Consider the following 15,907-nt stretch of genomic DNA (forward strand, 5'->3'; position numbering starts at 1 on the left):
CGTTTTCATCTCCTTCATCTGGAAATATAAAAAGGTATTTTGTAAAATTAATTTTTATCTTGAATACGTATTAAGTTAACTAAATGTTGTACTACCTACCTTTACTATTACATTGAACGACAAGGTATTTCCTTATATTTTCAACTTGAAACGAATGTCGGTTATCTGCTAACAATGTTTTATATGTTGAGAAAGATCGTTCTAAATCTACGGAAGTTAGCGGTGCATATTTAAAAAATAACAATTCATTTGCTTTCAAGTCTTCTGGTAAGCCATCCATTGAAGTAATTTCTCCATTCAATATTTTTGAAATTATATTTAATGTTTTATAGCCATTATTTTTTGCTAAAACATCGTCTAGTTTTCGCTGCACTAATTTCCCCACTGAACCTGTAGTTTGAGACAATTTTAAATAGGCATTTTCTATTATCTTAATTCCATCGGATAAAGGCATATTTTTTGCTTCAAGGCGAGTGATTACATCGGGAAAAAATCCAAAGTTTGATTTAATGTATACCAAATTTGAAGCAACGTCTGGATCACTTAAGTACTTTTGAGAGTTTTCAACACTAACAGAATCTTTTTCATCAAACGATGTAATAATATCTCGTATTAGTTCGTAATTATCGCAATAATAAATAGCTGCTTTCAACCAGGTTCCCCATCTTGTTATGATTGGTTGTGGGGGGAGTGATAGGAGTGGTGCTTTTTCTTTAAAACAACTAATGCGACATGGAGACTTGCAAAATACTTTCTTCACGTTAGCTATAATTTTATCAACTTTTGAGTGATGCTCTCTAATTTGTTCAGCAACTCGATGAAATGCATGAACAATACATGTAACGTGAATCATTTTCGTATAAAATATATTAAGCGATTTTCCCGCTTTAACCATGTATGGTGCCGCGTCGCTTAGAAATAATAAAATATCATCATGTCGTACACCTTCAGGCCATAATATATGCATAGAATTATCAAATAATTTAGCGATTGTAATGTGATTTGATTTCTCTAGTTCTGCACAGTTTAATAAAAACACGTGACCAGGGCCATTAAGTTCGAGCGTTCCTACAATGACATTTGCGATGTAACGACCTGCGGAATCTGTCGTCTCGTCGATCGAAACCCAGATTTTTTTACCAAATATAAAACTTCTAATTTTCACTAAAGTGTCTTCATAAATGTTATTCACATAGCCTTTACGAAGTGTAGTTTGATTTGGAATTTCTTTCGAAGTATATTTTTCCAAAAATGACTTTAAATTATGATTATTTAATTTATTTAATGGAATGTTAGCCGATAACAAAGCATAACATAAATCTTTATTAAAAGAAGACTTTTTTGTGTTACTTAAAAGTTGTTGTTGAGTTTTTTGTAGATCAAATTTATTTTTACTTTGTTTTCGTTTAATAGCTGCCTTATGTTTATCTGTGTCAATGTGTTGTTTTACGTTGAATTTTCTATCACTTCCAACTTTTGAATCGCACAATTTACAATACAATATTTTGCCGTCAGTTGTAAAAACTGTACCACTACATTCACCAGTGTTGTAAAAAATACTTTTAAAAAGTATTTGAATAATTACTCAAATACTTATAAAATAAAGTATTTAAAATACCACTCAAATACTATATATAATGAAGTATTTGAGTATTACTCAAATACTTTTTATAAGTATTTGAAATAAGTTTCAAATACAAAAAAAAAAAAATCAATTTAATTCTGAATCAATCATAATATATTAATCGAATATTTGAGTATTGCATTTTATTAACATTATTTGTTCGAAATGCTTATCTGTCATATTCGTCCTTTTTTTGGTTATTGTGGCACCACCAACACTAAATACTCTCTCTACTGATGCACTACTAGGTAGCGGAGTGTTGTACTTCACAAATACCTGAAAACAAGGTACAAATATTTTTGTAATATTATTACTAATAGTATAAGAAGTTTACAACTAATCTTACTCTTTTGATAGTGGGTAAACTATGCAAACATTCCAATGTTTTTGTTGTAGATGTACCCAAAAATCTATCAATTTCATCATTAACCGTTGATTTTTCCTCTCGGGAATTTTGCGACCAGGTAAAAAAGCTAGATAAATCATCATTTACTTGGTTATCTTCTGCATCATTATTGTCATTTTCATTGGTATGTAACTCATAACAGGCACTTTTTAAATATTCTGAAGCCAATTGTTTTTTTATGTCATTTTTAATCCACGCTGTTTTAAATAATGGGTGGCAGACCGCAGCAGTAATTAAAAATTGGTCTATCAAATAATCGGCAAATCTTGTTTTTATACCTAAGAACAAAAATTATTTTCAATGAAGTTACTACACAGAAAAATAAATATAAAAAATAGATCAGCTAATTAACATTTTACATTATACATCAGTAAGACTGTAAGAACTAAGAGATATTGAATATTTAGTATTTACCAATAAAGAAAACCAAAAACAGCTAAAATCAAAAGAAATTAAATGTATAACATTAAAGTACTTGGATAAATAAGATTAATGTACTTAAAAAATATTAAATATTACATACCATTAAGTATGGCAGTCACCAGAGGTTTCATATAATTTGAAATTGTTTGATCACTTATCATTAATTCATATTTATAGATTAATTCTTCAATTGTAGGTAGGAGATGACCAAAATACATGTTAGTATCACCTTGGAGTAAATCCAAGCTTATTGAAATTGGCCCCATAATTTTTTGATATTGACACATGAAATCAATGTCACTTTTATTAAATCTGAAAATATTATTTATAAAAAATATAAATAAAATAATTAATATATATTTAGAATTTATAATTTACCTGCCAATAACCAATTCGTCCATTATTATTCTAAACTTAGGTTCATTATTTCTAATTAATTTATTAAGCAACACCACTGCGTCATACAATGAATTCCAACGTGTTTCGTTTGGTGTAATTAAATAAACGCCAAGATTTTGTTTAATTAAATCAGCTGACTTAGTTGAGCGACCTTGTTTGTTCCATAAAGCGGTAGACTTGGCAAAAGTGCTTCTTGACTGTTTTTTGTATGCAGGATTAGACAAAGCTTTTTTTGAGTCCTTAAGCAAAATTAAATAAAGGCACCAAATTTTATATTTTATACTTTAATTAAATTAGGTTATCTACTTAAATAAATGTTTAATTACTGTTGTTGCTATTAAATTTATTGTGTGTGCACAACATCGATGGTGTTTAGGTAATGCATATTGCAAATCATGGTCTTCATCATTTAGAATGTTCAAGTCGATTGCATCGATTTCTTCTACATCATCATCAACCGCATCGTTCACTAGCAATGTATCAGTATTTTCATCATCAAATATTTGACCAAATGTTCTAAAAGATAATCAAAAATTAGAGTTTAAAATAGGATAATTAGATGGTTAACTAGATGGATTTTATTATAAACTAATTTAATGAGCAATCAATACAAATTCATAATGAATAACTTACTTGAAACATTTTACAAAATTTGAGCCATTGTCTGTAGTACAGTATGATAATTTATCTGAAATTTCGAACTCGGTGTAAACTGCATCCATAGCTTTGACTAAAATATCATATGTGTGTGAACCTTCTAGTCGTCTTAATGCTAAAAGACGAGTACTTCTTGATAAATCTTCATTAATCCACGTGACCGTTATCCCAATGTATGATCTAATAAAATATAATATTAAATAATTGGTATCTAGCTATGTACAATGAACATGACTGTTATGATTATTATACTAAATAATAAAAATTTACTTTTTAAAAATCGACCAGCCGTCAGCAGTCGAAGCAATATGAGCACATTTGGACATCTCAAATCTCATTTTTAATGATAATTCTTGAAAATCATTTTCAATAGTTTTCATTAGTGTAGGTCGTGTCATAATTTTTTTGTTTGGGAAACCTCTGCCAATTATTTCCTTCAAAATAGGATTTTCTATTATTCTGAAGGGTACATTAGCACTTACAATAAATTTTTGCAATAGTTGATCTAAAGTACCTGCAATCAAAATCATTAGTTACATAACTAATTGACTATTGACAACTATATCTATAAATAGTATTTAAATTACTATTTTTTCATTAAATACTAAAATGTATTTGTGTTTTAGTGTTTATGTTTGTTGAATTTTTGTTTAAATGTATAAATTATAATACATAGATATATATAAAAATGAAAAATTTGTTGAAGATACAATATAACAAATCACAGTTGAAAGTGGCCAGTGGGTAGCTCATTGCCAATTGGTATGAATTTTAATTATATTATAATTATTCTAAAATATTTAAATATATCAATATATATTATGCACATTATAAATCATGTAGTCATATAGATATCAACTACTTTTATTAATACTGTAACTAAAAACTATTTAATAAGACAAAAATAAAAATAAACAATACACATTCTTACTTTGACTAGTTAATTTTTTGTTGTTCAAAAAATCTTCAAAAACTGGTTGTTTCATCTGGTTATTTTTATCTGATTGTTTTAAAGAACTACCAGCGTTATGCTTCAATGATCCATCATTGCATCTCTTTGTAGTGTTTTTGTTCACTGTATTATCAATGTGATCAATTTTCTTTAATATAGTTGGATGTTGTGTCTGAATAAAATGAAAAAGTATAATATATAACTCGTGTAGAGACCCAGTAAACTACATATTATTAATTTAACACATACAAGGCATTAGATGGGTCAACTGCCATTGGAAGATATGAAATTAACATTGTACTTACGCTTAAATGTTTTCTTATATTAGAGTTTGAACGTGAATCCACTTTATAACACTTCGTACCGACACAACTTAAGCACTTTACTTCCAGCTTCTTATAAAAAAAATTATCCTCAATGACTCTTAATACTTTAAAATATTGTTGATAATTTGGCCAAGGTAAAACTGATTCTTCTGAATCTGCAACCTGATCAACCTGATCTACTTCGGTTGAAGAATCACAATCACTCATTGTATTACAATTTAATAAAATCTGTAGGAACGTCAAGCAGACAACAGCGAACACGATACGAATAAGACGAACCCAAGTAATAAACTAATAAATATTACAATAGTGTAAAACAGCGTCGGGCTCAATAATCCATATGCAATATTGTAAAAGTGTATAACTGATTGTGCGCTAATGACCAATTGGAAATTTGTTATTCGTAGTTCGTACACACAAAAATAATATTATTTTCTTATAAAACTATGAAAATAAAATGAGTAATACCATGTTTCACATATCATTATGGTGCTATATTAATAGGCAATAGCTATATTCAGATATTTCGTACAGTCGACGATAAACGATAAATATTGACAACCATTTTCTTAGTAATTAGGTATAGTACTAATAAGTAATAATATTTTTGTACAGCAGAATCAGTAATCAGTCAATATTAATGGGTATATGTAACATTATATTAGATTAATAAATAGATTTTAATTAAGAGTTCGTCGTAACCGCATAATATATGTTGTCTCCGTACACACGTACACACGCCGTACGGGTACGACATACCTAATGTTCGCTAATCGCTATAATATATATTGTTAGATACCGACAACGTACCGTAAAGCTATTAATAGACGAAAACTAAAATCGATATCGAATTGTTCATAAATGATAAATATATATAATATTATTATTATTTGACAATGAATAAAGAATTAAAGGAATAAAAAAAAAGTATTCAATAAAATAGTATTCAATAGTAAAAAAATGTATTTAAAATATCGTTCAAATACTTAAAAAATAAAAGTATTTTAAAAAGTATTCAATACGAAAAAAAGTATTTGAATACTTTTACTCAAATACTTTACAACACTGACATTCACTAAATTCCGACACATAACTATTTAAACGAGAAGCCAATGAGTGCTTTTCCTTTGGCATATTTGATAAAAATAAATAAATATTACTAAAAAAATTTGAAGGAGACGAAAAATTTTTCACGCAGTGTACACAATAAAACGAATTCGCGACGAAATATGACGGACAACTGAAGTTCACAACCTATACGCGTTTCGGTTTTATCGATTTTATCGGTCAGATAGTAAATTACCTAACCGATACTAAAAATATTATTTTGAAATGGAAAATTTACCACTTTGTTCTTTTTTGTCTAAGCTAATTTAAGAACTTATTTCGAAAATTGCCAAATATGTTCTTAATTTTTCTGATATACTCAAATATGCATTTATATGCAATAATGACAAAATATGCAAAAATATGCAAAATAAAATTTTTAATTTGATCTCATAGTGTTATGAAACACATTTGTTATTCACTAGAATTTTTCTACGATTTTTCTAAAAAAATATGCAAAAACTAGAAGTCCTCAGCCCTAGTAATGAGTAATGACCAATATTAATATATTTGCACGGTAATAGCAGTAGTCGTCGTGAATGAACCGTACGTAAGGTGTATTCGTCATTTCGAATTGCGCATTATCAACTCGTGTTTTATATCTTTCTGGAAAATGGAAAATTTCTTAATATTAAGAGTACAACCGCTTATATGAAGACAGCAAAGAAGAAAATAAACGTAAGTTCAGAAAATACGATGATAGTTATTTAGACTTTGGTTTACTTACATTAAAATAGACAACGAAGAACGTCCGAAATGTGTTATTTGTTTAAAAGTATTAGCTGCCGATAGTATGATTCCAAATAAATTAAAGCATCATTTTGAAACTAATCATGGATCGTTAATTAATAAAATGGATATATTTGTAAGGCAACGAACAATTAGAAAACAATCAACCAGTTTTATTAAACAGACAAGTGTTCAACAAAGCACTTTAGTTTATAAGGTAGCATTTTCGTGTTGCTCAGAGTAAAAACCCACAATTGCTGAAGAATTTTTTATCATCAGCTAGATGGTTTCTACTATGATCGGGGAATCTGCTGCAAACCAACTTGCAATATTCCCTTGTCTATCATACAATAAGTCGGCAACTAGCTGATATTTCGAAATATAAATGAACAGCTTATTAGTAAATTAAAACAAAATTTTGCAATTCAACTTGATGAAGCTACCGATAGTAATAAGACGCACACTTGATGCTATATATCCGTTTTATGGACAAACAAATATATAGAAGAGTTATTATTTTGTAAACCAATTTTCGGAGACACTAAGGCTCAAACCTTATTTGATATCACTAATGACTTTATGAATTGTAATAATATTAATTGGGAAAACTGTTTGGGTGTATGTACAGATGGGGCTCGAGCTATGGCTGGTCATTATGGTGGACTTCAGGCTTTAATACGAAAAAGCTCCAGAAATGATATGACTCATTGTATTATCATCGAGAATCTTTAGCATCACAAAATATGTGTCCATCGTTAAATACCGTACTTCAACAGTTATAAAAGTAGTAAACTACATAAAACAGCCGTTAAGCAAGGTTCTTCAAAAATATGTGAAGAAATGGGAGCAGAGCATACTGCGTTATTGTTTTATTGTAATTCTAGATGGCTATCAAAGGAAACGTACTAATACGAGTGTTCGAACTTAGACAAGAACTTACACTTGATTTGAGTGAATGAGCGTCCATACGATTTTAACAAGTTATTTATATGATTTTGTACACAATTACGTATTTATGCGATATTTTGAAAATCAATATATCAACACATCTTTTACAAGGTAAAGAAACTATATTCTTCCAATTATAGATAAAGTGGTTGCTTTTATTAAAAATCGAGTTATGGCAAAGGAAATAAACCGATTAGAAAACGGTAAACCACGTGTTTTTCATTATTTAGTGTTTGAAGATAATGATCTTGAATACCAATGAGTCACTAAACATAATACTTCTCGATCATCTGATGACTTTAAAATCATTTCGAGAAATATTTTCCAGAAGACATCGTATAACAATACAATTGGATTAAAGATCCGTTTAGTGAAAACCCATTACCAAATTTCACAACTACTGAAGAAGAAGAACAATTAATCGATATTTCATCTGATTCTTCGTTACGAATGATTTTCTTCATTTTCACTTTTAGAATTTTGGAGCAGCATTAAAGATGAATATTCTGAAATATCCAACAAAGCTTTGCGTGTATACTACCATTTGCGACATCGTATTTATGCGAAGCAGGCTTTTTTGCAGTTGCTATTGAAATGAAAATATCGATCAAAAACTTAATATTGAAAAGAAATGCGTGGCTGTCACAACATTGCTACCTAATTTTGAAGAATTATTAAACAGAAAACAAGCACATTGTTCATTAAGTTTAAATATTCATACGCATTGTATTTTGTAATACTTAAATTGAAGTTTAATAATATTTACTATTAACTTATATTTTCATAAAATAAAAGTGTTACATTAAATACTATAAATTTGTAATTTAATTTTATGGAGGCGCAATTATTTTTAATTTTAGGGTGGCGTGAACTTAAAAGTTTGGGAACCGCTGACTTAATCGTTACAATGTTGTTACTGGAATTTTAAATACTAAATATTTAAATATTATTATAATTGTTTACACTTAAAAAAATAACATTTGACTTCACAGTAATCTTTTTAATTTAATTTATTTTAAATGTGTTCATATAAAACGATAAAATGATTTACTAATATTATTTATTAATATATCATACTCATATTTATTTAGTTATAATATTTAAACAAGTTATATAATAAATTTGTTATATAATATACTTATGTAATTTAGTTTCAGGATAAATAATAGCTACCTTTAAAAATGTTCTATCTTTTTATCTGGATACAAATGCTAATTTTATCTTTATCTAGTAATACAATTTATTTATCTTTATCTTTCCAGAAACTATCCACTAATTATCTTTTATCTTATCTAACACAAAATTATCATTATACAACACTGATCATGGTAGAGATACAACTCAAAGACTATTAAAATCAGGATTTTGGCCAAATAAGTGACAGATGATAAAGAATATAAAACAATGCAAAAATGGTCAACAAGTAACCTAAGGTCATCAAATTTATACTGAATTAAAATCTGTTCCGTTTGGCTATAGTAATTAAACTAGAACTATATTTCAATGTATTTTTAGTGTTTATTTTATCCTATTTTAATATTTTTATAGAATCTAGATTTTTAAACAAATTGGTAGACCTGATTACTTGCTACCGTGAATAATTCGAGTATGGCAGTTGCTATGTTATTTAGCAGGACCATCTTGACTTGACAAAACGCTGAATCTGCAGCCGAAAGTTTATTATGATAGAGAAAATATGTAGACATGGATGACATTGAAATACAACATATCATCATGAGAAGTTCGAAATCGCTTTCGGAAGAATTTTTAAAAGACCGTACACAACAAGGTAACGTCGCCATACATCCAGTCAGCAAATGTACCTCGTAGAACGCCTAAAACTAGATTAAGACCGTTTCTTGATTAATAATTAATACTGCAAATATATTTGTATATCCCTAACTATGATTAATGATTAGTAATTAGATATTTGATTTATTTAATGACCATAACCACTCTAACAAATAATAACTGGCCTCTGCGGATGTGGCAAAATATTGGGATTTTTAAGAAAAACATAATAATATATTTGTAAAAATAATCCATCTGTATTTACATATTTACCTCACCTAGTTATTACACTAAGGTAGTTAAAAATTAAGTTAAACTAATTTTCGGTTAACAATTTTATAATTATACAAATAATAAATGGACTTATGGTCAAATTTATTATTTCAGGTACAACAGAATGATGTTTTTAAGTGGCCAGATATTTTGCAGGGTGTGTTCTTCACATACAGAACTTGATTCACACTCCACAAAATATTCCCTTTTTATGTTCATCAACGAGAATCTAGTTCTTCCTATTGATGTGGATAATAACGAAGAAATTTCACGATAGCAAAGTGGTCAGTTGAGCTATGGATTGGCCATTTACTATTGAGTATCTCGACAAAATACATGCACCCTTAAGAAGGAGATTCTTTAAAAGCAAACAACATTTAAAAATATAAAAGTTTTATGAACACTCACAAGAAAGCCATATTTTTATAATAGTGAACCAGAAATTAAATTGATTTCATCTCCTCAAGATGTCGAACCTATGAATACCTATAAAATATTGTATCGGCCCATCAGAAAATATTGGACGTTAACCAATCCAGTTTTAAGGCTTTAAACTTGATTTATCAAGCATAAATGCAAGGTTTCTAAACAAATAAACCATTAACCACGCCAAAAATTAATCGACGTCTTAAAATGAAATTGTTGGTAGCGGTGTGTATTCAGTATGGATAAATGGAACTGAAGAACACCATGAACCCCGTTCGACAAAAACTGTATCAGGTAATATATTATTTAACTATTTAAATCATCAGAAAATTATTTAAAATTTAATATTAAGTAGGTAGGTACTAATCTTAGTACACTCATAAAATAATATTGGTTTTTACAGTTTTTTATGACAGATAATCGACTGAAAGCATATATTGGAGATATGGAATCGTATTTGGACATAAACCCATTAAATGTAATTGGGACATGGACTACCGATGTAGAAATTTTTGCAACAGCATTAATGTTAAATACAAATATCTATATTTATTCAGATTACTATAAATCTTGGCAGTTATTTGGTAAGAATGGTACCTACAAAGACGGAGTTAGGGCAACTGAAAATTGTTTACACATGTGTCACGTAAATAGAAACCATTATTCAGTTGTGGCAGATGTTAATCCATCACTTATTAAATAAGTATTTAAGTATATCATATTATACTGTATATGATATAAATGAAAAAGTTTTGTTTTTATATAATTTAAAAATTAATGTATCATAAGAGTTGTGATATATAGATAGTTAAACCAATAAGTTCCTTGGTAGGTACTTATATTTATTTTTATTTTATTATTTACTTTATAATATTTTAATTGTGTTTTTTTTTTTTTTTTTAATTGCTTACTTACGGTTTTAAATAAAGAAATAAAGTTATAAATACATTTGATTTTCAGTACAATTTATTTAAGTAACTATAACAACACCAATACATAATACCTAAATATACGATACAACTTATATTATAAGTAATATAATGATAACTATCGCAAAAATTCCCACATGATTTATGTACCTACCTATGTATAACCTAACCTGGTGAGTAAAATCTATGTATACTTATTTTAATTTCATGTACCTTCCAATAATATTATATGTAAAATATATGCTTAGTATATTTATACCGCCTTTAGAAGCGTTATACCGGGGGGTTATCCTAGTTTATTTTTACCCCCTAATGAACAATTTTACCGGAGGTAAAATTAACCTAGTATATTTTTACCGGGGGTACAATTAACCTAGGATAACTTAAACCTCCTTAAAATTTTACCGGGGGATAAAAATATACTAGGTAAATTGTACCCCCAGTAAAAATATACTAGGTTAATTTTACTCCCAGTATAGTTATCCTAGGATAATTTTACCTCCGGAGGTAAAAGTATTTGAGGGTATTAGAAACCTGCGACACCGGCGCCACAAACGAAGAGCTCGACAGAAAAGGCGAAAAGCCCGTACCGCGTGGTCAAAGCTAGGGACAGTGAGCCCAGAGACTGCGCACAAGAATCGACCTTAGGCGAATTGGTAGTCGCCGATAATATGCGTAACCCGGAAGGCCTCTTCGTACACACGCCGGTCCATCCAACGAACCGGAGCTAGCGCAGAGAGCAGACGGTCCCCCCGAAAGCGCCACCGGGTTGGATACGTGCCCCACCCGGCGGTGGTCTACAGGACCGAGGAGAAAATTAATTAATAATAAATTATATAATAAAATTAATAATTAATTTTATTCAAATTAACGCGGGCCGAGGAAAGGCGGCCACGCACCAGATACACAAACTTCTGGTAGAGTTAGCCATAGACGTTGCGCTAATCCTAGAGCCTGCGACAGATGGTACGGGGATCTACCTACTAGACAGGCCCTCTTAGGGTAATCGCGGCGGGGCGATGGCCGAAGGCTGCCGTTGTCGTCGCGAACCCGGCCATAGGAGCCCTCGCTCTTAGACATCTCTGTACCCCCCACTTGGCCGCGGCCACGCTCACGGTGGGACAAGTCAGCTTGATGGTAGTATCTTCATACTTCCAGTTCTCTGACCCCACCCAGACAACCGCCAACGCGCTCGGATCCATCCTGGACCAGATCCGCGGCGCCGTGCTTGTCTGTGCGGATGTTAACGGGCGGTCGACGGTGTGGCACGATGAAGTCTCGGACGACCGGGGCGAAGTAATCGTAGAATTGATAAGTAAAAAGGGCCTGTCCGTGCTGAACCAGCCAGACCAACCTAGAACTTTCATGAATAGAATGTCAGCCAAGCTGGACGTCACACTCGCGTCGCCCTCGGTGGAGCGTAGGGTGACGGACTGGAAGGTCATACCCGGAATGACATCAAGCGATCACAACGTGATCAGCTTTAAATTTGCGTGCAGCCAGAACGCCCTTCCGTCCACGGGTAATGCCGTACGGAAACGATATTTATGGAAAAACACTGATTAGAAATCATTTCGTAAGACCTTGAAAAGTTTAACGATAGCACAGTCAGCCGAGCTCGGTCGCCCGGCCGTAGATCCCTGTGTGAACACACTCTCGGAAGTGCTGCAAACGGCTTGTGATACCCACATGAAACGGGTCGTGGTCGGACGGCTGAAACCGCCTCTCTGGTGGAGCTCGGACATCGGTAGCGAGCTCGCCCGATTGGGACGCTGGAAGCTCAAACTACGCGCAGAACGCAACGCGTTCAGAAAGAGAGCCATAAGGAGGAAGTACACAGACCTCAAGCGGAGATATAACCGCGCCTGCTTCAGAGCACGACGGACGGCCTGGCACTCCTTCGCTACCGGCACCTTATAGACCCGTCTATAAATGGCTAAAGTCCGGGGGAACACGGCCCTCGGAGAAATTACCAGCGTCCATCAGAAAAATGGACGGAACATTTACGTGTTCGCTTAGGGAGACCGGTGAGAGGCTTCTCGAGCAACTGGTCCCTGAGGATAGCGACGCTACGGACACCGCAGGACAGGCGGAAACCCGTAGAGAGACCGGCGTTTATGTGGGTAGGTTCGAGTCGGCATTACCTGGGCTTAGTCCGACGTTCGACCCGGTTGAACCGTGCATGGTCGATGAGGTAAGAGATGCCTTATGGCGGATGAAAACATGCAAGGCCCCGGGCCTGGACGGGATCACGGCAGGAATCTTGCGGCAAGCGTGGCCCATCCTCAAAAACCAAATTACGTTTGCGTTCAATACCTCACTGGCTACGAGGACATACCCGAGCCGGTGGAAGAACGCGGCGCTGGAATCAAATGGGATGATCAAGTACCAAAGGATATTGCTGTAATGTGGACACGCTATCAATCAGAGCTAATGTCAATTGAAAACGTCTCTATATCTCGTCGAATCACATTTGAAAACACCACATCAATCCAAGTTCATGCTTTCTCGGATAGTTCGGAGAAAGGATACGCAGCGGCCGTCTACCTCCGAACGCAAACTTTTACCTCAGTCTATTGTCACCTCGTCACAGGAAAATCGAAAGTAGCACCTCTTAAAAGGTCTACTATTCCACGACTTGAGCTATGTGGAGCTGTTCTAGCTGCCAAACTCCTACAGTTCGTCGTCGATACCTACTCAGATCGTATAACTATTGATTCACTCCATGCCTGGACAGATTCAACTACCGCGTTGGCTTGGATCCAGTCGTCTCCTCATCGCTGGGTCACTTTTGTTGCTAATCGAACTAGCCAAATTCACGAGCTCACGTCACCCGATATTTGGAACCATGTCCCTACACATCAAAACCCGGTTGATTGTGCATCACGCGGACTTTTCCCATCCGAGCTTGCTGCTCATCCGCTGTGGTGGACGGGACCCGCTTATTTATTAGAGTCGTCTAATACTTGGCCTTCTGCGGTATCAAGTTCAGTTACAACAGATAATCATACATCTATTGAGTCACGAAAATGTACTGTCCTTCTAACCACGACCAATTGCGCAATTACTGACCTTCTATATCGGTTCTCGTCCTTAAATAAGGTTCTACAAATCGTAGCGTACTGTCTTCGCCTATCTAAGTCACGTCCGTCAGCACCATTCACACACTTGATTGACGCGAATGAACGAACCCATGCTTTAGCAGCTTTAGTGTTTTATGTTCAACAAACGTCATACTCCCATGAAATTTCCAATATAAAAAAAGGATTACGTTGTTCTCCCGCCATTAGAAGATTGGACCCTTTCGTTGATGACCAAGGACTTCTACGAGTGGGCGGACGTCTCACGAACGCTGACTTGCCATATGCTCACAAACATCCACTTCTGTTGCCGTTTCATCATCGCTTAACTGTGTTACTTATTGATCATCATCACCATAGACTGAAACACCCAGGATCCATAGCACTCCAAGCTCATCTACAGCGCGAGTTCTGGATACCGTCTGCTCGGAAACTTATTCGATCTCGCATACGACTATGGATCGCATGTTTCCGTATCAGACCGCGTTCCGTTCAGCCGAAAATGGCCAGTCTTCCAAGCTATCGTGTTCAACAAGTCAAACCGTTCTCCATCACGGGTGTGGATTATGCGGGTCCTGTTTCGCTGAAGGAACCTCGTAATCGCAACTCAGTACCACGTCTAGCGTACATCTGTTTGTTCGTATGCACTACGACCAAAGCAATCCATTTAGAACTAAGCTCTGACTTGTCTACAGAATGTTTTTTAATGGCGTTTACTCGTTTTTCGGCAAGACGTGGGCCTATTAAGGAAATGCACAGCGATTGTGGGACCAATTTTATTGGTGCGTCACGTTTGATGGACCCTCTTCATGACCTAACATATTCACAAACATTTCAAGATAGTGTCCTTCGTCACCTTGCCAAACATCATATAACGTGGCACTTCAATCCTCCAGCATCTCCACATTTTGGTGGTCTGTGGGAGGCTGGAGTTAAATCCACGAAAGCGCTAATTCTTCGATCAATCGGTACACACAAACTAACCAGTGAGGAGTTTCTGACATTGCTCACTCAAGTTGAAGCCACCTTAAACTCTCGCCCATTATGTGCACTCAGCAACGACCCAAATGACTTTGAGGCTTTGACACCTAGTCATCTTTTGACGTTAGAGCCTTCAACGTCTTTACCAGATCCAACTCTAACCGCAATCCCGATGTCAAAGTATCAACGATGGCGATTAATAACCGATTTACACCGACATTTTTGGTTCCCGATGGAAGAACGAGTACCTTAGCAGTCTTCAAGTCCGGAAAAAATGGTTTGTACCAAATCAAGATCTTCGGGTTGGTGAACTTGTTCTCATCAAAGAAGCAACACATCCTCTTAGTTGGCGAACTGGAAGAATTCGTGATCTTCATCCTGGTTTAGACGGAATCTCCAGAGTGGCCACTGTCGACACAACTTCTGGACAGTTAAAACGCCCAGCTGTCAAGCTTTGCCCACTTCCACTCTCTTGAAGGGATTCTTTCAAAGTGGGCAGTGATGTTCGCGCCAAAGCGCGCCATATGTGGTGGCACGGGACTTCGCGCGACGACAACCAATGTTATCTTTCCCGTTCCCTCCATCCACCTCTTAGTCCATAATCAATTATACCGTAATTATGTGTCTGTATTGTTTTTTTTTCCTATTTAATGTTTTGTATAAGTAATTATTATTCGGCCTTATGCCTCACTGTATTGTGCTATCATTTTGTGTATTTTATCTTTGTAGTTTTGTTGTGATTTAGTGGCCAACGCCCTTTTTTTTTTATCATTCTTTATTATTGCTCGTACGAAGTTTTGTTTCGTTTTTTTTTTTCTCAAAAATGTTATACGTATATTCAACCATTTTGTGGTCA

The 15,907-nt window shown here is 33.8% G+C and overlaps 2 protein-coding genes across 2 annotated transcripts; one reads left to right on the forward strand and one right to left on the reverse strand.

Moving 5' to 3' along the window:
* Nucleotides 1–1,741: 1,741 nt before the first annotated feature.
* Nucleotides 1,742–2,854, reverse strand: LOC112592842. The gene is made up of 4 exons (XM_025336985.1): nt 2,832–2,854; nt 2,554–2,765; nt 1,971–2,308; nt 1,742–1,900 (listed from the first exon to the last, which is right to left on the reverse strand). Exons 1-4 carry the CDS (start codon nt 2,852–2,854, stop codon nt 1,742–1,744), a joined length of 732 nt encoding a protein of 243 aa, XP_025192770.1.
* A 10,344-nt stretch (nt 2,855–13,198) lies between these two features.
* Nucleotides 13,199–15,527, forward strand: LOC112592843. The gene is made up of 2 exons (XM_025336986.1): nt 13,199–15,214; nt 15,291–15,527. The coding sequence occupies exons 1-2, from the start codon at nt 13,199–13,201 to the stop codon at nt 15,525–15,527; spliced, it is 2,253 nt and encodes a 750-aa protein (XP_025192771.1).
* The last annotated feature ends 380 nt before the right edge of the window (nt 15,528–15,907 follow it).

The sequence above is a fragment of the Melanaphis sacchari genome, unplaced genomic scaffold, assembly GCF_002803265.2.
Source record: "Melanaphis sacchari strain LSU unplaced genomic scaffold, SCAv2.0 Contig197_pilon_pilon, whole genome shotgun sequence".
Classification (NCBI taxonomy): domain Eukaryota; kingdom Metazoa; phylum Arthropoda; class Insecta; order Hemiptera; family Aphididae; genus Melanaphis; species Melanaphis sacchari.